Here is a 25,158-nt window from a genome sequence, read left to right as displayed (position 1 = left end):
GTCAGCCTGGAGGTCCAGCACCCGGTCTGGGCTGAGGTCTTCGATTGGCTCCTGGGGAGGAAGGTGGTGACCCTGGATGGCCGGGGCCACTCTGCCTCCTTCTCCAGCCCTGGAGAGCTGGCCCTGAGGCTGCGATGAGCCAGCCTGACCTCATGGGGCTCCCTGCCCGACCCCGTGCATACCACCCAGGTCCCAGGCCCCGCCCTCACCGGGGGCGGCATCCCCTCTCCTCTCGCCCTGCGCTTGCAGTTCCCACTCCTTGTGACCCCACCACACCCGCCTCTCCCAAGACTCACCCCCTTCTCTCAGTCCACCTTGCTCTGACACCCCCGGGCACCCACAGATACCCTGGCTGCCCTTGGCTTCTCTCACCTCCTTGCTTCCCACGACCTCCGAGCTCCTCCTGTCCACGGCACTCACCCGAGTCCACCCGCCTCCACCATCTACACCTGGGTGAGATCCTGGCCCAGCCACTGGCCTGCCCTCTCCGGGCCTGTTTCCTCCTGAGTAGCTTGAGGACCCCCACCTCCTGCCACCCACCTTCATCTGCGGCACCGGGTCCCCCGTGAGCAAGGCCGGGTCCACGATGCAGCGGCCCCGCAGCAGCAGCAGACTGAGAAGCTTCCTCGGGCTCCTGCGGAGCAGAGGGCTGTGGGCGGGCAGCACGTCTGCCCCAGGTGAGGCCCGGATGAGGAGGAGCCTGAAGGCTTGCCCAGGTGCCCCACACCCACCCACGGCCCCTCGGTGTCCGGGGAGGCCTGTCGTACCCCGAGCGGCCTCCACCCCCGAGAGGCCTTGCACCAGGAACAGGATGTGGGGTCTGGTCGCTTGCAGGGCCGAGATGGTGGTGCCCGACTTCTCGGAGCTTTCCAAGGAGAGAGCCACAGCCCCGTTCTTCGTGTTTCAGGTAAAGCGGCAGCTCTGGCCATTCTCGTTTCCTTCCTCGGGGCTTTCACAGCCGGGGCAAACCTGTCTGCCACTTCCAAACCCCCCAAACCTGTCCCTGTCCTCGTGCGTCAGAGCCTGTGGGCAGAAGAGGCTCGGGGGGACAGGACGGGTGGGGTGGGGACAGACAGGCTGATGTCCCACAGGTGTTCTGTGTGGGACTCTGGTGCCTGGACGAGTACTGGTACTACAGCGTCTTCACGCTGTCCATGCTGGTGGCGTTTGCGGCCTCCCTGGTGCAGCAGCAGATGCGGAACATGTCGGAGATCCGGAGGATGGGCAACAAGCCCCGCGTGATCCAGGTGCGCGTGGCGGGGAGAGTCCTGCCCAGTCTGGGGGTGGGCACAGCGCAGGCACGTCTTCCGCGGTGACATTGCCGCCCCTTACCGCCCAGGTCTACCGAAGCCGCAGGTGGAGGCCCATCGCCAGCGACGAGATTGTTCCCGGGGACATCGTCTCCATCGGTGAGGCCCAGTTGCACTCCATCCAGGTGGGAGCCCTGCCTCCGGGCCTCTGGCCAACCCTCCTGCCCTGCCCCGCAGGCCGCTTGTTGCTGTCATCCTCAGGGTCGCCCAGCGTCCCGGCCAGGCCCGCTCCTCCCCGCCGACAGAGCGGGCGTGGAGAGGCACCTGCCTGCGCCGAGGGCGGAGAAGGACGTCCCGGAACCCTCCTCGCGTGCTCCGCGGCTGCTGTCTCGGCCCGGCGGGCAGCGCGCGGGGGCCCCGGGGCAGCCAGCGGAGAGCCGGGCCATCCCGCGCCGCAGCCGCCACCTGCCGGCGACGCTAACGGCCCCAGAGACTTCCCCAGCCGCGGCGCGTGGGTCTTTGTGCGCACGCCGGCGACATCGCCTGCTGAGGTGCAGCGCGGGCGCTGACGGTTGACTTGGCCTTTACTGGTCTGACCGGCGCGAAGGTGCGGAGCTTGCTCCTTGCGGGTGTCGGCCAGACCGGGTTGCCAGCCTTGGGCTACGCAGGCGGAGGAAGCGCGAGGAGGAGCTGAGGTGTCCGCGGACCGGAAGGCTCCACCCGAAGGAAGCTTTCGGCTTGAGCGGCAGGATGGGGCCCACCTCCTCTGTCCCTGTCCCTGCCCCTCCCCCTGCCCCTGCCCCTGCCCTTGTCCCTGCCCCTGCCCCTGCCCTTGTCCCTGTCCTTGTCCGTCCTCCTGCCCCTGCCCCTGCCCCTGCCCCTGCCCCTGCCCCTGCCCCTGCCCTTGTCCCTGCCCCTGCCCCTGCCCCTGTCCCTGTCCTTGTCCCTCCTCCTGCCCCTGCCCCTGCCCCTGCCCCTGCGTCTGCCCCTGCCCCTGCCCCTGCCCCTGTCCCTGTCCCTGCTCTGCCCCTGCCCCTTCCCCCCTTCCCCTGCCCCTTCCAGGGCGACCCAACCTCCCATGCCTGAGACAGGCTGCACCACCTGCGCATCCAGCGGATATGTCGTCCAAAGGAAAGAGCTGGCAGTGTTCCACGAAGCTGTCTTCTTGGGTGAACTCGAGATCGTGCAGGAGATCGCTTCCTGCCCCTGCTCTTCCTGCTCCAGAGAGTTGCTGAATGAGACAGACACGAAGCACAGGTAATAGGAACCGTGAGCCCGGGGCTGGGCGCGGGCCCGGGGGCGTGCGGGAGCCCGAGCCCTCCTGTCGCCCAAGGGGCTCGGCTTTCTCCCCTCCGCAGGCTCCTGAGCACCTGGGATGAGGAAACCCTGGAGGGGTCCTGCTCCCAGGCGTCCTTTTTTTTTCTTTTTCTTTTTTTAATTTCAGCTCATTATGGGGATACAAAAGTTCAGGTTATATATATTGCCCATGCCTCCCCATCCCCTCAAGTCTGAGCTTCAAGCGTGTCCATTCCCTAGACAGTGCACATCGCACTCATCATGTAGGTGTGCACCCATCCCTCCCCCTACCCCATCCCCCCCCCCAGTCAGAACTTCAAGCGTGTCCATTCCCCAGGCAGTGCGCATGGCACTCATCAAGTAGGTATACACCCATCCCTTCCCCCCAGCCCCCACCTCTGTCCGATACCCAATTGGTGTTATTCCCAAATGTGCACTCAGGGAAACCAGTTTGCTGGTGAGTACATGTGGTGCTTATTTTTCCATTCTTGGGATACTTCACTTAATAGAATGGGTTCCAGCTCTCTCCAGGAGAACTAAAGAGATGCCATATCACCATTATTTCTAATAGCTGAGTAATATTCCATGGTAGTCCCAAAACACATGTTGGTGTGGATGCAGAGAGACAGGAACACTCATACACTGCTGCTGGGACTGTAAACTAGTGCAGCCCCTGTGGAAAGCAATGTGGAGATACCTTAAACAGATTCAAGTAGACCTACCATTCGATCCAGCAATCCCATTATTGGGCATCTACCCAGAAGAACAAAAGTCATTCTATAAAAAAAGACACCTGCACCCGAATGTTTATAGCAGCACAATTCACAATCGCAAAGATGTGGAAACAACCCAAATGCCCATCAATTCATGAATGCATTAGCAAAATGTGGTATAAGTCTTCAATACTAATATTAGTCATTGGGAATATCTGATTTACATACGTTCTATAAGTCTAAGTACTGAACAAAATAAGCCATACCTATTCATTTGAATCCTGCATTTCCTTTGGTTTACAGTTCTTTGAAAATCAAATTAAGAATTAACTTTGTTTCAAAAATGCACTGCTGTTATTTCAGCCCTCTTTTTTCATAGTATGTTTACGGTGGAAAGTAAAAACTAAATGTCTTTAAATGCTAATCATATGAAAAGAACTGCAAGAGACCTGTTCTATATACCAAAGTTCATTTAATGTAAGTCATCATGGACTGTGTGATGCCCCATTATCTTATGTATCAATAAGATAATTAAAATGCTGCCAATTATAGTTATAATAAATCATGAATTACAAGTGGCATTCCAATGTCAGAGGTGTTAAAATGTGAAAAAATGAGTTTCTTAGAATCACTGAAATACGGTTGTATCTCTCATCTTTCAAACTTACCACAAGGTAGGTATTGTATCATTTTTACTTAATCAGAATGTCATCATTATTAGGTAGTAGTCATGGAAATCGTTATAATATCTAACAATTATTGAGCTGTTATTTGTGCTGGGAACTCTTCAAAACACTTAGCGTAGATTCTCATGTAAGCATCACAGTGGCATCCTGGGAGGTGTCCCCACTATTCTCATTTCCATTTTAATAGTGAGGAAACTGAGGCACAGAAAAGCTAAATCATAGCCAGTAAGTGACAGCTTAAACGAGGATTCAAACCCAAGTTGAAATGAATCCAAAGGTCAATGTCTTTTTATTCCAATAGGCTGCTCTTTCATTAATGCAGTGAGTACTAAGAGTGAAGACATATTCTGCCTTCACAAGAAAACTAAAGATTTGTTTTGAAAACAGATGGGCTACCATGAGATTTAATGTTTGCAATTACATAAATATGTTTTGAGATGGTGAACTACAATTTCCTAAAAAGTCCTCTCGCCTTCATAGGACTGCTCTCCATTTGGCCTGTGCCAGCAGAGATGAACAGGTGGTAAATTTCCTGCTGGGCAGAAACTGTGACCTTAACCCCCGTGACGGCAAAAACAGGACACCTCTGATAAAGGTATATAGCTGCCAACTATTTCAGCATGAGATGGGTTTTCTTTAAACCCATAGAATAAAAATGAATTTATCTCATTGAAATATAACTCATAAGTGAAACCTGTGAAATGTTTATATTGAATTCCTAGAATTTACAATTTATTTCTTGGTCTGATACTGACAGGCCATACAATGCCAGGCACAGGAATGTGTCATTCTGCTCTTAGAACATGGTGCCGATCCCAATGTTGTGGATGACTACGGCAACACTGCTCTCCACTATGCTGCCTATAATGGGGATTTATCAATAGCAGCAAAACTATGTGCTCATGGTGCCACTCTGGAAACGACAAACAAGGTATTTATTTTCAAACTATTGGAAATGCTTTTGTTTTAACATTGACATATGTAAGGGTCAATTTTCCATTTTTGGAAGTTCAAGCATTCCCTGTATGAAAATATTTTGAAATACCTTAATTGTCTAAGGTTTTACTTGAAATATTGATACTTTTAAAGAAGCATTAGAGGGTACAGCTTCTTTTATGCATTTAGGGTAAATATTTGTGCTGACACTAAAAGTAAAATTTTTTTTCAAATTCTTTTCCCACCAAGTTTTTGTTTGTTTTCTCATTAGTGTAAAACAACATGGCAAAGCAAATTTACCCTGGAAATGGGCTCTATCGTAAAACTCAAACAAAAGAAATGCATTTCACAGAAATGGAAATCTTGCTGTTGAGAAGTTCCTAAAAAACTAGTTGCTATGAACATGGTTTACCTCTCAGTGGCAAGGCTAAAAAGGGAACAATGGACAGGGAGAAGGAGAGCTACCAGAAATATGCAGGCCAATTTGACAATTATGTAACTCAGGGAAAACACCAAGAAGAGGTTTTTTTATGTTTAGACCAGGAGCTCTTCAGCTGTGGGGATGATAATTCTCAGGTAGAGTGTTAGTGAGTGGTCAGCCTGCCAAGCCATCAATTGTAGGAGGACTCTGAGGAAAGCAGATTGGTAGTGAGTAGGTGGGAATGAAGTGGGCAAGAAGAGGGAAGAACAAACTTTTATTTTTATTTCAGCATATTATGGAGGTACAAAAGTTTAGGTTATGCATATTGCCCTTGCCCCCCGGCTCTGCCCCCTCCCACCCCGGAATCAGAGCCTCAAGCGTGTCCATCCCCTAGATGGTGCCCATCGCACTCATTCTATACACCCATCCCCTCCCCAACCCACATCTGCCTGACACCCGATTAATGTTATTCCTAAATGTGCTCTTAGGTGATGATCAGTGAAACCAATCTGATGGTGAGTCCACGTGGTGCTTATTTTTCCATTCTTGGGATACTTCACTTAGTAGAATGGGTTCCAGCTCTATCCAGGAAAATACAAGAGGTGCTAGATCACCATTGTTTCTTATAGCTGAATAGTACTCCACGGTATGCATATACCACATTTTATTAATCCACTCATGTATTGATGGGCACTTGGGTTGTTTCCACATCTTTGCCATTGTGAATTGTGCTGCTATAAACATTCGGGTGCAGATGTCTTTGTTATAGAATGTCTTTTATTCTTTTGGGTAGATGCCCAATAATGCGATTGCTGGATCAAATGGTAGGTCTACTTGTATCTGTTTAAGGTATCTCCATATTGCTTTCCACAGAGGTTGCACTAGTTTGCAGTCCCACCAGCAGTGTATGAGTGTTCTTGTGTCTCCGCATCCATGCCAACATTTATTGTTTTGGGACTTTTTGATAAAGGCCATTCTCACTGGAGTTAAGTGATAGCTCGTTGTGGTTTTGATTTGCATTTCCCTGATGATTAGACATGTTGAGCATTTTTTCATATGTTTCTTGGCCATTCTTGTGTCTTCTTTTGAAAAATTTCTATTCATGTCCTTTGCCCACTTTTTGATAGGTTATCTTTATTTATAATATATAGCCTATATTTTATATTATTCCCTTAGTAATAGGGTTGAGTCTTAGAATTCAGAAGGTGGCTTTTTAAAAACTCTTTTTTCTTTTTTTTTTTTTTTTTTTTTTTTTTTTGAGACAGAGTCTCACCCTGTTGCCCAGGCTAGAGTGAGTGCCGTGGCGTCAGCCTAGCTCACAGCAACCTCAAACTCCTGAGCTCAAGCGATCCTCCTGTCTCAGCCTCCCGAGTAGCTGGGACTACAGGCATGCGCCACCATGCCCGGCTAATTTTTTCTATATATATTTTTAGCTGTCCATATAATTTCTTTCTATTTTTAGTAGAGGTGGGGTCTCGCTCTTGCTCAGGCTGGTCTCGAACTCCTGAGCTCAAACGATCCGCCCACCTCGGCCTCCCAGAGTGCTAGGATTACAGGCGTGAGCCACCGCGCCCGGCCTTTTTTCTTAATATATACCATAAATAATCGTCTTCCTATTAGACTGCCTATAAGCCTTTTTCAGTTAATCATGGTTATGGTTGGATTGGTTATACAGATTGTAGATGACTTTATATGTTTCTTCTCAGCATCATTCCTTAAAAATGCAAGTAATTTAGTGCCTTTACTTATGCTAGAAATAATTCATATAGGCAGTAGCAGAACTTTTATTAAGAAACCATATTTCCATTTCTGATTCATATTTTGCCTAAAATAAAAATAGTTTTAAGTAACAACTAAAAGGGAAACCAGAATAAAAATGGATTAAAAAGGTAGATATGCATTAGGGTCCCAGGATTACCATTATCATTGAGAATAAAATTTCATACTGAGTTTTTTAACAGCTGAGATAAAATCTGTGATCTTGTAATAGGAGAAATTCCATGGACCATTTAATAATAAGCAATCAAAGTTCATTTGAAACCTGTCTCTTTTAATTCAAAGCCCATTTCCTTAATCACCCACTTGAGCAGGAGTGGCAGACATTGGCATCTGGGATCTTGTCATCATTGGTAGAAGAGAGTCAAGTGAGTTGGCATCACCTGGAGAAATCCTCCACCTTTGTTGAAAGCTTTCAAACCTGTCTCTCTCAATCTATAATTTCTCAAATGTTAATATTTGCCACAAAAAAATGTATTGTCAAAGAGGGATTAGGTAAATTCAGAAGATTGTTTTCATACTGGACATACAGTGCACAATTTTGTAATATTTCTCACCAATAGATGATCATGCAAACTTTCTGTTGGGGAACATTACTTCTTGTATGGCAAATATTCTTTGGAATATAGTTTAGGAAACACTGCTCTAGAGGTAATATTTAGATCATTCGCTCAATAAAAATACTGCAAATGTTCACTACTGTATCTTAGGGTCTGGGGGTGTAGAGACAATAGATCCTGCCCCTGCCCACAAGAAGCTCTTTTTAGATGAGAATCACTAAAATCATTACGATATACCATGATAAATGCTGTGACAGAAGCAAAGATTCTTGGGAGCAGTAAGTGTCTGAAGTGAACTTTGGAGATGACCAGAGCTAACGCGGTGAGGCAGAGGCGGCGAGTTTCCAAGGGAAGGAGCAGCACATGGGAAAGCACAGGGCTGAGAAGGAAGGGGCTACTCTTTACTCACTTTCTGTATTATATGTACATTCTTAGGGTCTTATATAAGGTGTTCACTTCAGGTGAGAAATACTTAGTTTTGTCCATTACTAATTGTTTTTGCTGTATTACAGCTAAAAGACACACCACTTTTGATTGCTCTGAAACAAGAAAATGTGAACATGGCAGAATTTTTAATAAAGGAAAAGGCAGATGTAAATATGGTTGATGCCCTGGACAGGTACAGTAATTAGTTCTTTTTTTAAAAAAAGTGAGTGTTTTTCTAGAATGGTAACAGTCACTCAAGTCAGAAATATTAAGCGAATAAGAAGGTTACCTTGTAATTATTGGGGTACAGTGATAAATGTCAACAGAAATGTTCATTTAGAAAATCAGTGATTTGGACTGGACAATGTAAAGAACAGTATACAGAAGGATTCATGTTCTTTTACAATATTGACTGATGTTTGTAATTTGATGTTTTTTATCATATTATCTTTTTTCAGTGATATGATCTTGTCTTAGCTAAAGGGGTTTCATGTTAGTTTTATGAAGTATGAACTTTAACTTTTAGATTGCTTTATGACTCAACATGAACTTCTTCACCCCGTCAGAGTATTTGTCTAACCCCTGCTTCTTACGTACTTTTCCTTTAAAAATGCTCTATTTCACATAGATAGGAGCTGAAATTCATTTTATCTTTTGCAATACTCAATGAGTCTTTGCTTTAAGTTGCTTTCTTTGAAGCATATTGATGTTAAGTTATCCTTAAGTGACTATGAATTGCTATTACCAGATAGTGTGGATTCATCAGCTTTTTCCATTTGCATTTCCAGTGTATTTTGGTGTTTTTATTTTTAATTGGTATGGGCAGAGGGAAGAAAGACAGCTTTTATTGGGTAAACTTTTCCTTGAATGAAGATGAGCCATAGGTGGGTGATAAAGAGAAAAGGGTTAGATTTAGACTCCTAGAAACCTGGGTTCAATTCCTGACTTCCCACTTGCTAGATGTGGACCTTGGGGACATTATTGATCACCAAATATGTTTTCTGATATGAAAAGGCAGATCAAAAGATATCCACCAAGGGTTGCTGTGTGTGAGATTATGTGTGTGTGTGTGTCTGCGTGTGTGTACAGCGTTTACTTCAGTGCCCAGCACATGCTTCTCATCATCGATACCTGAAAGTACTCTGAGTACAGTTCTTACCGTTATTACTAATATTGTTGATGTAAGGCTGTAGGTAGCTTTTACTTATGTGACCCCTACCTGACTTTGAATTAAAATATATTCCATTTAGACTAGGGAAGAATTCTCCATTTAAATCTGGGCCTATTTTAGATAAGTGACCTCAGCATAGTTTCTTGCCCATCAAAGGACCATAAATTAGCAACTTGTACTATGCCATACCCCAGTGAGACAGGAGGCTTTCTTTTGTCCCTTTCTTTTAGCCTCAGTGGTAATTTACAAAAGTGAACCCTTGAGCACCCAGGATTCTTGTGTCTACAAGTACATGTAACTGGTTAATTGTACACAGACAGGCAAGATAGTGAATTGGTAAAGTATCTCATATTAGTTGTTTAAGTAACTTTATTAATGTTCCTAAGGGTGGAGTTATCTCTCTGTTATTTTAGAACACCCCTCATGCTTGCCGTACAATGTGCTTGTTTTCTTCCCAGCACAGTGCTAGGCTTAAAGGAAGTCAGATTGAACAACTTCAACTCTCTGATCTCAGAGAACTTACAGAAAAGATGAAGATAAAGTCCAGTCAACAATTCCAAAAAGCAGTGTGATATAGGGAGGAAAGCAGCGTGATTTAGGAAGTGTGGTTTCTTGGATGTAGAAACCTACTAGGCATTGCTATCATCTCGCAACAGGAAAAAGCTGAATAATTGACAAAAACATAACCTTTCTTAAACCCATCGGTGAGCTGAGGTTGCACACAACCTACTAGCCTGGAATCTAAGAGAAAAGCTGTAGCGGCTCCCCTGAAGCAGAGCCACTAGACGAGACGTAAAATTTCTGCTAAAATTTTTAACAAACTACTAAAATCCAAGTGTGGGCTGGTATGAAGGGGAAGAAATCTGAGGCTCAGATGTAAGGGGAGTTCTCACCCTCTCACAGGTTTTTTTCCTTGGACAACACCAGGTGCTCATGACAAACACTGGGGGCAAAGCGGAGACGGGAGAAAGCCGCCCTCCTCAAGTTCATTAAGTACACATTCTCTCTCCCAAGTTACCATCGACAGCATTCTTACCAACGGCTTCCCCACCACAGAACCTTTGCCTAACCTCTAGTAGCACTTTCCTTACCCCCTTTCAGCTGCTTTCTTGCTGCTTAATTTCAAAGTCAATGCCACATTTTAAGATTTTGTGGAACTTCCATACCATTTTCCACAATAGCTGGGCTAATTACATTCTCATCAACAGTATACAAAGTTTCCCTTTTCTCCACATCCTTGCCAACATTTGCCATTTTTCATCTTTTTGACAGCATTGTGGAGAGAGCCACTTGCCACTCGGGTGACCCGGAATAACTCAACTTAACTTGCTTCAGCTTCCTCGTCTGTGAATTGGGGATGACAACAGTACCTACCACAAAGTGTCACTGCGATGATGAAATTAAAGGATGCTAAGCTTTAGGCAGTGGCTACTATCTGTTAACAGTAAGCTCTAAGTAAGTATTTGCTATCACTGTGATGAATGGTTGAAGGCTCATCATTAGGGAAAAGATGGTTACTTTAAAAGAATAAAGTACCAATGTGCTGGAAATGTATCCAGTGTCAAAATCTCTTCATTTGACAATCCAGTCATGATGGGAAAGTTTAATATCTCTCTCTCTCAATAATGATATGTCAGAGATCAATAGTTATAAATGGGTCGATGGTGTGTAAACACAAACAATATACTTGACCTAGTGGACATACCATACCCTGATTTCAACCACCCACAAAGCATTTATTAAAAATTGGCATATGCTAAGTGCATCAGGGATTGCATTTGGCTGAAATAAACCCACCCCCTCCCAAAAATAAGGTCTAGTACCAATAAGAAATGCGTTTTTTTCATATAACGGGACGTCCAGAAGTAAATAGTCCAGGGCTGGTGCAGTTACACAAAGATGCCAACTCTACAAATATATTCTAACTATTTTTTAGGTTAGGGAACCAGGATGGTTGTGATTTCTGGCCACACCCTCCTTAGCCTGTGGCTTTTACTCTCCTGGCCACAGGATGGTTTCTCTGGCTTTGCACATCATGTCTGCTTGTTGAAAAGGCAAGAAGAGATCTGGCTAAATGAATCTATTTCTGTGCAGCGTCTTTCCGTGGAGGCACACCCAGGGAATTCCCATATTTAGGCTTGCCAGGACTGGAGAACATGGCCTCCTGCCCTTGCTACAAGAAGGGGTGGGAGATGGAGGTGTTTGAATAGTCCACATTACCAACCTGAACAAAAAACCCAGGTTCTGTTCTAAGGGAGAAGAGGCAATTTGGTTGGTAACTAGCAGGATAAGCCACAGCAGACCTAACAGCAAAGTCAACAAATACCTAAGATCCAATAACACAAGGGCTACATATTCTGCTCACCATGTAATTAAATTAGAAACCAAAAACAGAAAGGCAACTAAGAAACAGCCATATAACATGCAGGAACCTTCCAGAATGACAGAAACATTCTATATCTGGAATGGGGTATTGGTTACATATATGTATACATCTGTCCAATTCATCCAACAGTATGCTTAAATGTATGCATTTCACTATGTCATTATACCTCTCTGAAAATATATCCACGTACTGATATTGAAAAATCTAATTCCAAATAATGCATGGGTCAAAGAAAAAGTGATAATCAAAGTTAAGACAATACTTAGGATTAAACCAAAATGAAAACATTATACATCAAAACATAGGATGCTGCTAAAGGAGCATTATGAGGAACAGTGGTAGCCCCAAATGTTTATATTTCTACAAACTGGAAGTTAATTAGCAAGGGGACCACCATAGGAATCAGACACTGATAAAGGCAGGCCACCATTCCTAATGTTCTCTCTCCCCATGTGGGTCCTTTTGTGCACAGTGAGTGAGGAGCTGTGTCTGAAGGCTTTATCACACTGATTACACTGATTGAGTCTCCCCGCAGTGTGTGTTCTCACGTGCATGATGAGGTGTGAAGACTGACCAAATGTTTGCCCACATTCCTGGCACGCATATGGCTTCTGGCCACTGTGAGTCCTCGCATGTTTTCTGAGGGAGGAGGGCTCGCTAAAGGCTTGCCTGCATTCCTGGCATGCGTAGGGCTTCTCTCCAGTGTGAGTTCGCATGTGACTCTTCAGGGTTGAGAGACGACTCAAGACCTGACCACAAGTCCCACACTCGTACAGTTTCTCCCCTGTGTGTATCCTCTTATGCACATTCAGGTGAGTGGTTGTCCAGAAGGGCTTGCCTCACTGGTGGCATTCATACGGTTTCTTTTTGGTATGGGTACGCAGGTGAGTCTTCAGTGACGAGTGTTCCCTGAAGGCTTTCCCACACTGGCTGCACTTGAAGGGCTTCTCTCCCATGTGAGTTCTCACATGGCTCCTGAGGGATGATGGCTGATTGAACGCCTTTCTGCAATCCTTACACTCACAGGGCCTCTCTCCTGTGTGATTTCTCTGGTGCAAAATCAGGTTAAAGTTCCTCATGAAGGTTTTCCCACACTGGCTACATTTGAAGGGCTTCTCTCCAGTATGGGTTCTCAAGTGTTGCCGCAGGTTTGAGGAATACTTGAAGGCTTGCCCACATTCTTGACATTCAAAGCACTTCTCTGTGCTATGAGTCTTCTCTTGCCTGATGAGGTCAGAGCTGTATCTGAAGGATTTTTCACATTGGTTACATGCATAGGTTTTATTCCCATTATGGATTTTCTCAGGCATGATTAAGTGAGTGCTCTGGAAGAAGGAATTTCCACTCTCTTGACATTCATAGGGGGCCTCTCCCACATGAAGTCTCTGGTGCTGGAAAAGTAGTTTGATGCTGTTAAAACATTTCTCAGGTTCATTATATCTACAGTTTTTCTCCAGGCTGAGGTTGCTCCCATCAATTAAGGAAAATGTGAAGACCAAAGACTTTATTGCATTCACAGATATTCTTCCCCATGCGAACTGAATGTAAGAGACAGACATTTCTATATCTACCACTTTTACCATTTTAGTGAATCTGTACCATTTCTACCCCAGAGAATGGAACAGGGTGGATGCTCTGGTACAAAGAGCCATCTTTTCATTACTTTCATGGGCTTTTTAGATGCAGAGTTTTTCTGAATTGTTTAAGACTAAATTAAGTTTTAAACACTAAGTATCTGTGTCACATTTGTGAAAATAGTTACTTATGGGAACTCTATGAAAACACAAGTCTTGATCTACATTTAGAATTTTCTGCCAATTCATGATTCACCAACTCTCTCCCAAGAAATTGCTTCTCCCGGGCAGGCACCAATTGCCTCAAATGTCAGCTATTGTGTTGCTTGTCTAACCTACAGCACCCCAGACTCTTCATACCATGGAGGACCAAGAATAATCCCTGGTGAACCTTACCCTTTTCATGCCAAAGGACCGAATCTCCACAAAAATATCTTCACCAGGAATTGACTCTCTGGGTTGAAGCTGAGGTTCTGAAATGAGTTAGGGGAAATAATTAAGGACACAGAGAAAGAAACTGTGGGACCAAGGTGACTAAAAAAGTAAGCAAGGCACATACAAATTATTTCTTTTTAAATATTTATCCTAAATATGGGGAAAAAATTGCAAAGTGTAGGAACGTATCAAAGAGGGAAGGAAAATTTTAAGGCATTTGGCTATGTGAGGCATTATGTAATTATAGGAATGAAGGGTGAAAATAGCACATAATTTACTGAGAAAGGATTCTATGAAGATTGTGACTAATATAAAGTAAAATCATTTGCAAGAATGTACAGTGGGGAGGAAGTGGATAAAATATACACGTGGAAATTTAAAGATGAAGAGGAGGTAGGACAAATCTTTCTATGCAATCAGAGTAAAATATAAGAGATTAAAAGGAAAGGGAAAGAGGAAAGAAGATCGAATTGACTAAGGGCGTTCAACCAGACTTCTCAGTCAAGGGCATTGAAAATGTTTCCCTGATTGATAATTTCCCAATCTAATGCTCTTCTCACTGACCAGAGCTGGTGCTCACCTGATCCACCTGGTACTCACCCGGACACGTATCTGAGATATCTCTTCTCTCCTTGGTCCACAGCTCTTCTCTTTGCTCCAAATGGGACAATGTACAGGGTTTGCAGAATTGATCTCCTGCTTGTAGGAAAAGATGCACAGTGTGGGTGGACTTCATGCCGCCATGACACTGGGGCCGATATTCTAAAGTCTTTAGGGGCTCTGGAGACGGGAGTAGCAAAATGAGCCTGCCTGAATTCTGATGGAGACAGCAAAGCTATTTCACTAAGGAACTAAATACAAGTTCCCTCACTGAGTCCCAGAGGGTATTAGGCCTCCCTAGTCCCAAAAGGCCAGGGCCTACCTCAGGAATATATTTGAGAAGCCCAGATGCTTTTAACCATGGACAGAGTGCGGCAGACAGATCTTCATTTCCATGGAAAGGCCACCAGACTGCAGGCATCGTGAGTGTGGGACTTATCTGTCTTTCCACCCCTTGGCTTCCCAAACCTGCACAGTTTCTGGGACCCATGGCTGCTGTATGAGTGTGTGGATGCAGCGACGAGGCCAGCCCTACCCACGGAGGCCAGGTTCCTGTAGTTCTCCCGCATCCCGTCTCTGTGCAGGCTCCTCTGAGCAGAGTCCAGGAACACCCATTCTTCTGGGGTGAACACCACAGCCACATTTGCGAAGGTGACTGGTTCCCAAAACACACACCCATCCCGGCTCAGCCAGGCACCACCACCACCAAGACTCAAGAGGACGCTGGAGACCAGCAGGCCTGGGGAAGGGAGGACCCGTGCAGAGCATTTTCAGACAGGCTTCTGAGGTCCTCCAGAATCTGCCCCCTGGCTCAGGCTTCAGAAAGAGAACTCTTCTCTCTCTAGTCTCCGCTCCCTGAGTGACGGCAGCAAGAGGCTATAACTAACGTCAAAAGGCTTCCACTTCACGAAAGGACTTATCTGCTGACAACCAGTCAGGAAGTCCTTGCAGATTTATACCCCTCTCGCTCCAGGGTCCAGCAGACCTGAGCACATTGCAGGCAGGAGAGAATTATCTGGCAAATGACTGAACTCTTTGCTCAGCAAGACCGTGAAGACCACGAAAGAAGGACAGCTCACATTCTTGCTTTGTTTTCCCTCCTAGCTCTCAACAGCCTGGGGAGGGGTCTGAATGAGGGGGTGGGATTGTCGTCCAGGCTGCTTCCCACTGGCTGCAAGAGGCCCAGAGGGTCAAGAGAGTCCAGGCAGGTCACGGGAAGGCAGCAAGTCCAGCCTTTGGGCACAGCAGAAGGGTTTTTTACTTACCTGTGAACAGGTGGTCAGCAACCCTAGGAGCCACGGCTTCTTCCTGTGCTCTGTCCTCCTGGAGCCAGGCGGGGCCCGCTGCAGGCAGAGCTAGTGGAGAAGAGAAGAGGTGCGAGGGTCAGTGCCCAGCCCAGGGAGCCACTCACAGGCCCAGAGGCTGCCCGCCCTGTGAGTGACCACGTGTGTGCACCCACACACGGTTATGGTGGAACACACATGCAGAGACGCAAACACATGCTCTTACACTTGTACACACACATGTACACACAGACATGCACACACAGACACACCACGCACACACATGCACACACAGACATACACACAGACCAGCACACAAACACACACAGCCAGACACACAAAGAGAAAGACACACACACACACACACACACACACGCATCCCTCCATATCCATATTCCAAGAGCTGCAGTCTCATGTCACCAGGAGACTCCAGAGCTCCCGTGGCACCCACCGTTCCCCTGTCTCAGCCTTGGGACAACTCTTCCTCCCCAGCTGCCGGCCCCTTCCTCCGCCCCCTACCCCACATGGCTGGCATCACCCCAGAACTCACCACAAGTAGGGAACAGATGACCCAGTACCACCCTGTGATTCTGCCTAAAAAGGAAACGTCCTTCCCACCTGCCTTCAAATCTCAACTGCCCCCCTGCCCCCACACCAGGCATCCTCCCTCTGGCCGAGGACAGACAGGCGAGTGACTCCTTGGTCACCCCTGGTCCCCCTGCACCCTCACCTCTCCCTCCTGATGGAGACTTTCCCCTCAGTACTTAAACCTGGCCCACAACCAAAGCAAGAGCCCAGCCCGCAGGCTCACCAAAGACATCCTGCAGAGCGACATGCAGCCTGAATCTAAGAATGACTTCCTGTCATTCCAAACTCAGGAGTGGATGACATTTTGAAGAAACAAAGTTTATTACTCTTCCTAGAAGGCAAATTGGAAGAAAACAAACATCTTGCCGCTAAAACTAAAATGTTATCTGTCTTCTAGAATTAGCTTTTCCCCACTTCTTGGGAAATGTGGCTTTGAACCTCATTTTTTAAAAGCTCATTTAAAACCCAGTCCATTTATAGTAAATTCAATCGTCATTTTCAAACTCAACCAATACACAGCCCTTGGGAAATTTCCTGGTATTTTTCCTTGGTTGTTTCATGTCTCTGCCTTCTGCTTCCCTTCGGTTCCAGGACTCTGCTTTCTGCTGAGCTTGTCTGGAGCTGTGGCTCAGAAGCCCAAAGGTGAGTGCTCAGAGCCAGAACAGAGAGAGCGTGGCCCAAGGTGGCCCAAGGCAGCCCAAGGCTGGACCAGCCACCACCCATGTTCTCCAACAGTGACAAGTGTTTGTTTGGGAGCGATACTTGGGAAGGCTTGTTCCTGTGCTTGTTTGTTTAACTGACCATGGTGTCAGATGTAGACATCTTTTTATTTACCTTTTTGTCTGGTTTTTAATGTGTGTGTTATTTGGGTGATGGGCACACCTATAGCTGGAACTTACGCATTACAAAAGTGATCGATGTAACCTAAACCATTGGTACCACATTAGTACGTGGAAATTTAAAAAATAAAAATGTAATCAAAGCAGGTGAAAGTCCTGCTTGTCTGGATCTTTCATACAATGGTGAGCACAATACAGTGCAATCAGTGTGTGTGTGATGTAACGCCCTCAGGGATGAATCATACACAGGAGTTTATTCTGGGCAGAAGGAGAGGATTATCACGGTGTGCGCAGGATTTTAGAGAGTGTGGTCTAGGGAAGCCTTTGCATGTGAGATGAAGACCAGAACCAGGACTAGAGTGTGACCATTGGATTTGTCAAAAAAAAAAAGAAATAAAAATGTAAAGATCAAAAATAACGGAAGCAAAAATGCCACTCAAGAAATATGAGAAAGGGGCTGCCTCATCTGCTAGCAGACCATATAAAATACAAAAACCAATTGACCAGCCCGAGCAACATAGCAGGACCCCATCTCTACAAAAAAGTTTTAAACATTAGCCAAACATTGTGGTGAGTGCCTGTACTTCCAGCTACTCGGGAGGCTGAAGCAGGAGGATCGCTTAAGCCCAGGAATTTGAGGTTACAGTGAGCTATGATGACACCACTGCACTCTAGCCTGGGTGACAGAGTGAGACCCTGTCTAAAAAAAAAAAAAAATCAGTATGTCCAATAAACTTACAGTAGGCAGAAAAAAATAAAAACCCCTCTACTGTTTCACCTAAAAGTGTCCAAACTTAGCAGTTCCTTGTATATTTCCTTTTTTACATTATTGATTTGTACTATATGCCCATTTTTTCCATTGTTGTTCTCTATCTGTAAGTGTCTTGACGCAGACAAGACACTTGTCTTGTGTTTGTCACTTTGTAGATTTTTCCTTGTATTTCATTATTTTTGCTGAGCATCAAGGGGATACCAAGGAGCTGGGAATTCTCCAAAACTAGGAAGTTTTTTCTTCCTTATTGTCTCTCAGGGATCCCCTTAGCTTATTAGATCTTTTTCCCCTTTCAGGTCAAATTAATTCCTCTTTCTCTGTTTATTGGACAGATTTAGAAATATATATATATTTCTTTAATTGCAAGGCAGAAACTGGCCCTACGAAAATGGAGTCTTAGGGTTACATGTGTCTGGGAGATTTTCAAACTGGAATTTCTGGGTATCATTTCTGTATTTAGTCCAGGAGACATAATGTGATATTGACCACTTGCCTGGAATCCATTCATTTCCGGATGCAGATATGGAGCCCAGTTTGACTGAGGTGAGAAGAACATGGGCGGAACACAGCCTGAGGAGGTCACACTATACTGCGTGTGTGCATATGGTCTGTGTACTTGTGTGTGTGTGTGTGTGTGTGTGTGCATACTGTTAGGGTGAGAGCAGGTTTCAGAAAATGGAAACCTTGGCTCAGTATATTGTGAAAGGAAACTTACAATATTATATAAAGGCCAGAACTCAAGGCTACAGCAGGGAACATACAGGGGACGCATTTCAATCCATGGGACACTTTTGCAACTAAATTAATGAAGTGCAAATGCAACAACATCTGGATAGAGGGGCTTCTTGTGTCTGCACGTTTCATTAGCTATAGGACCACCTGCTTCCTCAACATCCTCTGACACCTTCTCTCATCACTCTCCTCTTATTCTTTCCCCTGCCACACTGGCTTCCTTGTTGGCCTTGAACATCTGAAAGAAGCACATTCTTCAGGGCCTTTCACTGGTCATTTCTTCTTCCTCGCACACACGACTTCCTTCTGCAGGGAACATGGTGCCTCACACCCTGTCCCTGTGGTCCCTGCTCAATAACACCACCACTCACAGTTTCCTTGTTACCTTCTTTCTTGTTCTTCATAGGATTTGTCACCATCTGACATAGTATGTGATATTTCTTTCATGTGCTTTTCCTTTTCTCTGACATTAGATTGCAGGGACTTTTGTTTTCTAGCACCATCTACTCTAGGAAATGCCTAGCACATGTCAAAATTCACTTTGTATTCTTTAAATGCATGAAGCATTTTCTAATTAAAACTTTAGAATACATGCCCTCAAGGAAAGGCTGAGAGTGATATGGGAGTTCTGATAGGTTTGTAATGCATGCCTGTGTCATGTTCTCATTCTCTTCCTATCAGTCATGTCAACAAGATGGAAGGAGACAATGACACATGAATTTCAGAATTTCTTCTTCTGGGATTTTCAGAGGACCCAGAACTGCAGCCCGTCCTCTTTGGGCTGTTCCTGTCCATGCACCTGATCACTGTGCTTGGGAACCTGCTCATCATCCTGGCCTCAGTCTCAGACTCCCACCTGCACAGCCCCATGTACTTCTTCCTCTCCAACCTGTCCTTTGCAGACATCTGTTTTGGTTCCACCACTGTCCCAAAGATGCTGGTGAATGTGCAGACACAGAGCAAAGTCATATCCTACGCAGGCTGCATCACCCAGATGGACTTTTTCATACTCTTTGCAGGGTTGGATATCTTTATGCTGATCATGATGGCCTATGACCGGTTTGTGGCCATCTGTCACCCACTGCAGTACACGGTCATCATGAACCCCAGGCTCTGTGGGCTGCTGGTTGTGGTGCCCTGGATCTTGAGTGACCTGAATTCCTTGTTACAAAGCTTAGTGGTGTTGTCACTGTCCTTTTGTAGACACTTGGAAATCCTCGCTTTTTCTGTGAACTTAATCAGGTGTCCACCTTGCCTGTTCTGAAACCTTCTTTAATGACATGGTGATGTATCTGATGTCTGTGGTGCTGGTGGTGGTTCCCTGGCTGGGACTCTTTATTCTTTCTTACTGCAGAATAGTTTGCTCCACACGTGCAATCTCCTCGGCTCAGGGGAAGTGTAAAGCATTTTCAACCTGTGCATCTCACCTCTCAGTTGTCTCCTTATTTTCCTGCACAAGCCTCGGGGTGTACCTCGGCTCTGCTGCTACCCAGAATTCGTGCTCCCGTGCAATAGCCTTGGTGGTGTACACGGTGGTCACTTCCATGCTGAACCTCTTCGTCTACAGTCTGCGGAAGACAGACATAAGGAGGGCTCTGAGAAGATTCCTCAGTGGGGTGTAATGAAAGGGCCATTGTTCAAGTTTTGCATGTGATTTCAGAGCTCTTCATCTCAGAGCCAGAAATTGTGATTCAACAACACCTAAGTGCACATATAGGAATAACATTCATCAGTTGCAGGGCAGATGAGAGGCGGTAGGAGGGGATGGGTATATATATATACACAATGAGTGTGATGCTCACCAGCTGGGGCATGTGCACACTTGAAGCTCTGACTCGGGGGATGGGCAAGGGCAATATACGTAACCTAAACATTTGTACCCCCATAATATGCTGAAATAAAAAATAAATAAAATAAATTGTGATTCAATTGTCAGATCATTGAAGCAGACTTTGCACCTTTATTTATGTCCTGGAGTTTCAGTCTGTTTGATCTGAATTTCTTTATTGAATTCATGCCATTCTCTCTTAATGCTTTCTGCTCTCCGATATCCAACTCTTTTGTCCTCTGTCATTTTCCTTCTCTCCTGACGTTATTCAAAACTATGGTCAGAAACAAGTTGGAAATTCCTATCTGTCTCATATACTGGTTTCTGGTTAAAGCTGAAAGACAAGTTCGATTTGGGGGAGGTTAATGTGGGCGGCAGTGGGAAAGTCTTCACAGAGAGTGGAACCTTGTATCTGAAGATGTAGGATTTCAGCTTCATTCTCCACTGAGGAATCGCAGGATGGGGAGGGCATTAAGGGGGACATTAAATGATCTGCTTTAAAACATGGATTTCTCTGGTTCAATGACAATGTTAGAATAGAGGGCTGCCAGCGGGAAGGCTAGGACAGAAGACAAGGAACTGAAAGGACGCTGTAGAAATGGGAACCGAGAGGTGAGAAAGGAATGGAACTGTTTGAGACGGAGAAGGAAAAAGATGAACTCTGTCTCATCACCAATGATAACCATTCATTTACTAAGAAGAACTATTGGAAATTGCTTTAAAATTTTAATTTAGTCTGTTGACCACCTCAGGAAGATGGATACTGCTGTACCACTATAGAGGAAACAATATTAATATTTAGAGATTCTGTCATTTGTAGCAACAGGGATGAAACTGGAAGTGTCTATGTTGAGTGAAACAAGCCAGACACAAAGAAAAATGTCACATGTTCTCACTCATATGTGAAAGCTAATAAAGCTGATATCATGGAGGTAGTGAATAGAATGGTGGTTACAAGAGGCTGGAAAGTGTAGTGGGGACAGAAGGATGGAGACAGGTTGGTTAATTACTACAAAAATACCATTAATAGGAATAAGATTGTTTCAGAGCACAATAGGGAAAGTATAGTTAACAATAATTTAGTGTATATTTCAACAGAGCATGAAGAGAAGATATGAAATGTTTCCAACACAAATAAATGATAAATGTTTGAGGTGATAAATATCCTCATTATCCAGATATGATCATTACACATTGTATACTTATATCAAAATATCACATGTACCCCTTTAATATTTACAAATATTATGTATCCATAAAAACAAAATAATATACATCATTTAGAGTGGTTTTGTTGACTTTCCAAGTTAAAACAGCTGGTACATGGTAGATATGAGATGCCAAACCTGTTTTTTTCTGATTTCAAATGTTTTGCATTTACTATCATTTAGAAAAATCTTTTACTGTTGCTTCTTTGAAAACCCCCACTTTTGTTGTAATTTGTTCTATATTTCATTTGTTGGATTGTGGATTTATTTTCTTTGCTCATTTTTTCTCTTAGAATGTTCAATCTATAAAGTGTCTTGAGACTATAGAGATACCACTCCTTATTCTTTTTTTTTTTTTTTTTTTTGAGACAGAGTCTCACTCTGTTGCCCAGGCTACAGTGAGTGCCGTGGCGTCAGCCTAGCTCACAGCAACCTCAAACTCCTGGGCTCAAGCAATCCTCCTGCCTCAGCCTCCCAAGTAGCTGGGACTACAGGCACGCGCCACCATGCCCGACTAATTTTTTCTATATATATTTTTAGCTGTCCATATAATTTCTTTCTATTTTTAGTAGAGGTGGGGTCTCGCTCTTGCTCAGGCTGGCACTCCTTATTCTTGATTAATTATTCTGAGCATCAAGGGTGTTTAACCAGGATTGCAATCCTGGCAGAACCAAGGAAGATTTCTTCATCCCAACCTCTCCTAGACCATGTGTGTATACCAGATCTTCCCCCTGCCACTCCTATCCAATCATGCCCATTTGACTATTTTCTCTCTGTTTATTCAGGAGCGTTTTTATGTTTTGTTAAATATAGAGCACAAAAATGTCCTATAAAAATGAAATCCCAAGTCAACATGTCCATGAGAAGATTACCAACTGGAATTCGCTGCTCTGTCTTCATCCTTAGAGGGCTACGTGAATTTAGAGAGCTTTGAGCAACACGCGAATGAGGGACTCTCGGAGTCTCAAAGTTTCAGCAGTAGGGAGGAAGCCATCCCATTCTCCAACACCCCCCAACACCATCTCTCATCACTGTCACTCTTGCTTGTTTGCCTCGTGACACATGCTTCTTTCTGAGCCTTGGTTTTACAAAACAAACACCTTCCTCAGGGCTTGTGCATTAATCATTCCCTCTGCCGGGCACACCTGTCCCCAGATATCCTCAGGGGTCCCACCCTCTCTTCCTGGAGGTCTCTGTTCAAATGTCACCTTGTCTGCTGGTCTTGCCTAGACACACACAAAAGAATAGTACTCCCTATCCGCTCTCTTTTATATTTGCTTTCATTGTCTTCTAAGACGTTATAACCATTTAACATGTCACATGATTATTTCTTGATCAGCTCATATTCTTTCTCCATCAAACTGAATTGTAAGCAAGCTATGTTCATTACCTAAACAGTGCCTGGAATATGGCTGACACTCTGTACAACTCAAATGTGTGAAAGAATTTCTCATTAAACTGGAGATATACGACCTCATGGTGGTAATACTCACTGGGTGCCTGTCAGGTGGGGTGGGTGGGAGTGGGGTAAACCCACAACTAATGGAACCAGAACGTATTGTATCTGGTAGGGACACGCTTGTAGCCCTGGCTTGGGTGGGGCAAATGCATTTTATATAACAAAATGTTTGTACCCCCATGATATCCTGAATTAAAAAGAATAAAATAAAAAGAAAAATAAAGAAACAGTTCTTGGGGAAACAGATAGAAAATAAGTTAAATACACAAAATATAGAAATTCATTATCAACTACAAAAATATTTTGTAACATTTCAACTATGTGAGTGTTAACGTCTTGAGTGAAAATGAGTCACATTATTTTTCTCTTTCCCGGTAGTTACCTCCACAACATGGAGCTAGGAAATGGTACAAGAATTTCAGAGTTTCTTCTTCTGGGACTTTCAGAGGAACCAGAATTGCAGCCTATCCTCTTTGGGCTGTTCCTTTCCATGTACTTGGTCACGGTTCTCGGGAACATGCTCATTTTCCTGGCCACAATTTCAGACTTCCACCTCCATGCCCCCATGTACTTCTTCCTCTCCAACCTGTCCTTTGTAGACATCTGTTTTGTCTCTACCATGGTCCCAAAGATGCTGGTGAACATCAAGACACACAGCAGTCATATCCTATGCAGGCTGTGTCACCCAGATGCACTTTTCCATAATCTTTGCAGAGTTAGACATCTTCCTCCTGACGGTGATGGCCTATGACCGGTGTGTGGCCATCTGTCATCCCCTGCACTACACGGTCATCATGAACCCCAGGCTCTGTGAACTGCTGGTTCTGGCTTCCTGGATCATAAGTGGCCTGAATTCCTTGTTACAAAGTGTAATGGCGCTGTGGCTGTCCTGTACAAACTTGGAAATCCGTCACTTTTTCTGTGAACTTAGATACTCCACCTTGCCTGTTCTGACACCTCTGTTCATGACGTGGTGATACATATTGCAGCTGTGGTGCTGGCTGTTTTTCCTCTTGCTGGGATCCTTTACTCTTACTCTCAGATAGTTTCCTCCACACGTGCACTCTCCTCAGCTCAGGCGAAGTGTAAAGCATTTTCCACCTGTGCATCTCACCTCGCGGTTGTCTCTCTATTTTACTGCACAAGCCTAGGGGTGTACTTGAGTTCTGCTGCTACACACAACTCACACTCCAGCGCAACAGCCTCGGTGATGTACACGGTGGTCACTCCCATGCTGAACCCCTTCATCTACAGCCTGAGGAATAATGGCATAAACAGGGCTCTGAGAAGATTCCCTGGGAGGGGGATTATTAAAGCATAAATTTTCCTGGGGCTAAAGAAGTGCCCGTGATAACAGGGTCAAAGCTTCATAGCCAGAAATGAAGAAAATCTGATTAGATGGTTGGATTTAGAACTTGTTTCTTTTCTTTATCTCCTGGAAATTAAATGACTTTGATTACAATTAAGTAATTCACCTCATTAAGATTTCTGCTCCATTTGATATCTGGACAGTTTTCCTCTTTGTCTATTTTTATATTTTTACAAGGTGATCCCAAACATGGATGAGAAATACTTAAAAATCTTCATTCATTTTTTGGAGCAACATGTATTTCTTATGAATAATTCTTTTCTTAAATGCATAGGCTGAGAAGTTTTCATTTTCTTCTACTGAAAAAATTGTCATGTGTCATATTATGTTCTCCAATGGGGGAAAAAGAGACTACACTTGGCAACTAACGTCATTTATGTAATTTTATAGTAAAGAAAAGCCTGACACCACAATTTTCCAATTTTTGTGTCCATCATTCTTGTGTATGTCACTCCCTAAACTGTACTTCCTGACAATGTATCATTTAACACACCAGTTTGACAAAAATTGATCATCTGCATGTCTTCAAGGGACGTCTACATAACAAGACAAATTTGAGTCAATGTTTTTTTAGTATGGCCTTAGAGTCTGAGTCAAATATAAATAAAATGTAGTAAATTTTAAATAATACATTTTGTGATGATGCAAAATATTTCTTTTTCATTCTTTGTATCTACTCATTGAAGGATGGAAGACTGTTCATGTGTAAGGAGGGATTGTTCTTTGCAGTGAAAGGTGGGTGGGCTAATTCTATGTTTTATTATTTAATTATCTTCCAGTTCTGCTAGAAAACTTCCAGTTCTGCATACATGTATGAGTGCTCCCATTGCTATCAATGAACCATCACCCC

General features: G+C 44.6%; 1 protein-coding gene and 3 pseudogenes across 1 annotated transcript; 3 read left to right on the top strand and 1 right to left on the bottom strand.

Moving 5' to 3' along the window:
• The first annotated feature begins 814 nt into the window (after positions 1–814).
• Positions 815–1,318, top strand: LOC138399548 (endoplasmic reticulum transmembrane helix translocase-like). Its single transcript, XM_069493991.1, has 2 exons — positions 815–907; positions 1,092–1,318. Exons 1-2 carry the CDS (start codon positions 842–844, stop codon positions 1,314–1,316), a joined length of 291 nt encoding a protein of 96 aa, XP_069350092.1. The 5' UTR covers positions 815–841; the 3' UTR covers positions 1,317–1,318.
• Positions 1,319–11,995: 10,677 nt separating this feature from the next.
• On the bottom strand, positions 11,996–15,580 carry LOC138399546 (zinc finger protein 333-like; annotated as a pseudogene).
• Positions 15,581–16,037: 457 nt separating this feature from the next.
• Positions 16,038–20,066, top strand: LOC138388313 (olfactory receptor 7A17-like; annotated as a pseudogene).
• Positions 20,067–23,456: 3,390 nt separating this feature from the next.
• Positions 23,457–24,260, top strand: LOC138388270 (olfactory receptor 7A17-like; annotated as a pseudogene).
• Positions 24,261–25,158: the final 898 nt, after the last annotated feature.

This window comes from Eulemur rufifrons, chromosome 2 (genome assembly GCF_041146395.1).
Source record: "Eulemur rufifrons isolate Redbay chromosome 2, OSU_ERuf_1, whole genome shotgun sequence".
NCBI lineage: Eukaryota > Metazoa > Chordata > Mammalia > Primates > Lemuridae > Eulemur > Eulemur rufifrons.
The sequence above is the reverse complement of the archived record's forward strand: the minus strand, read 5'-3'. Positions and strand labels throughout refer to the sequence as shown.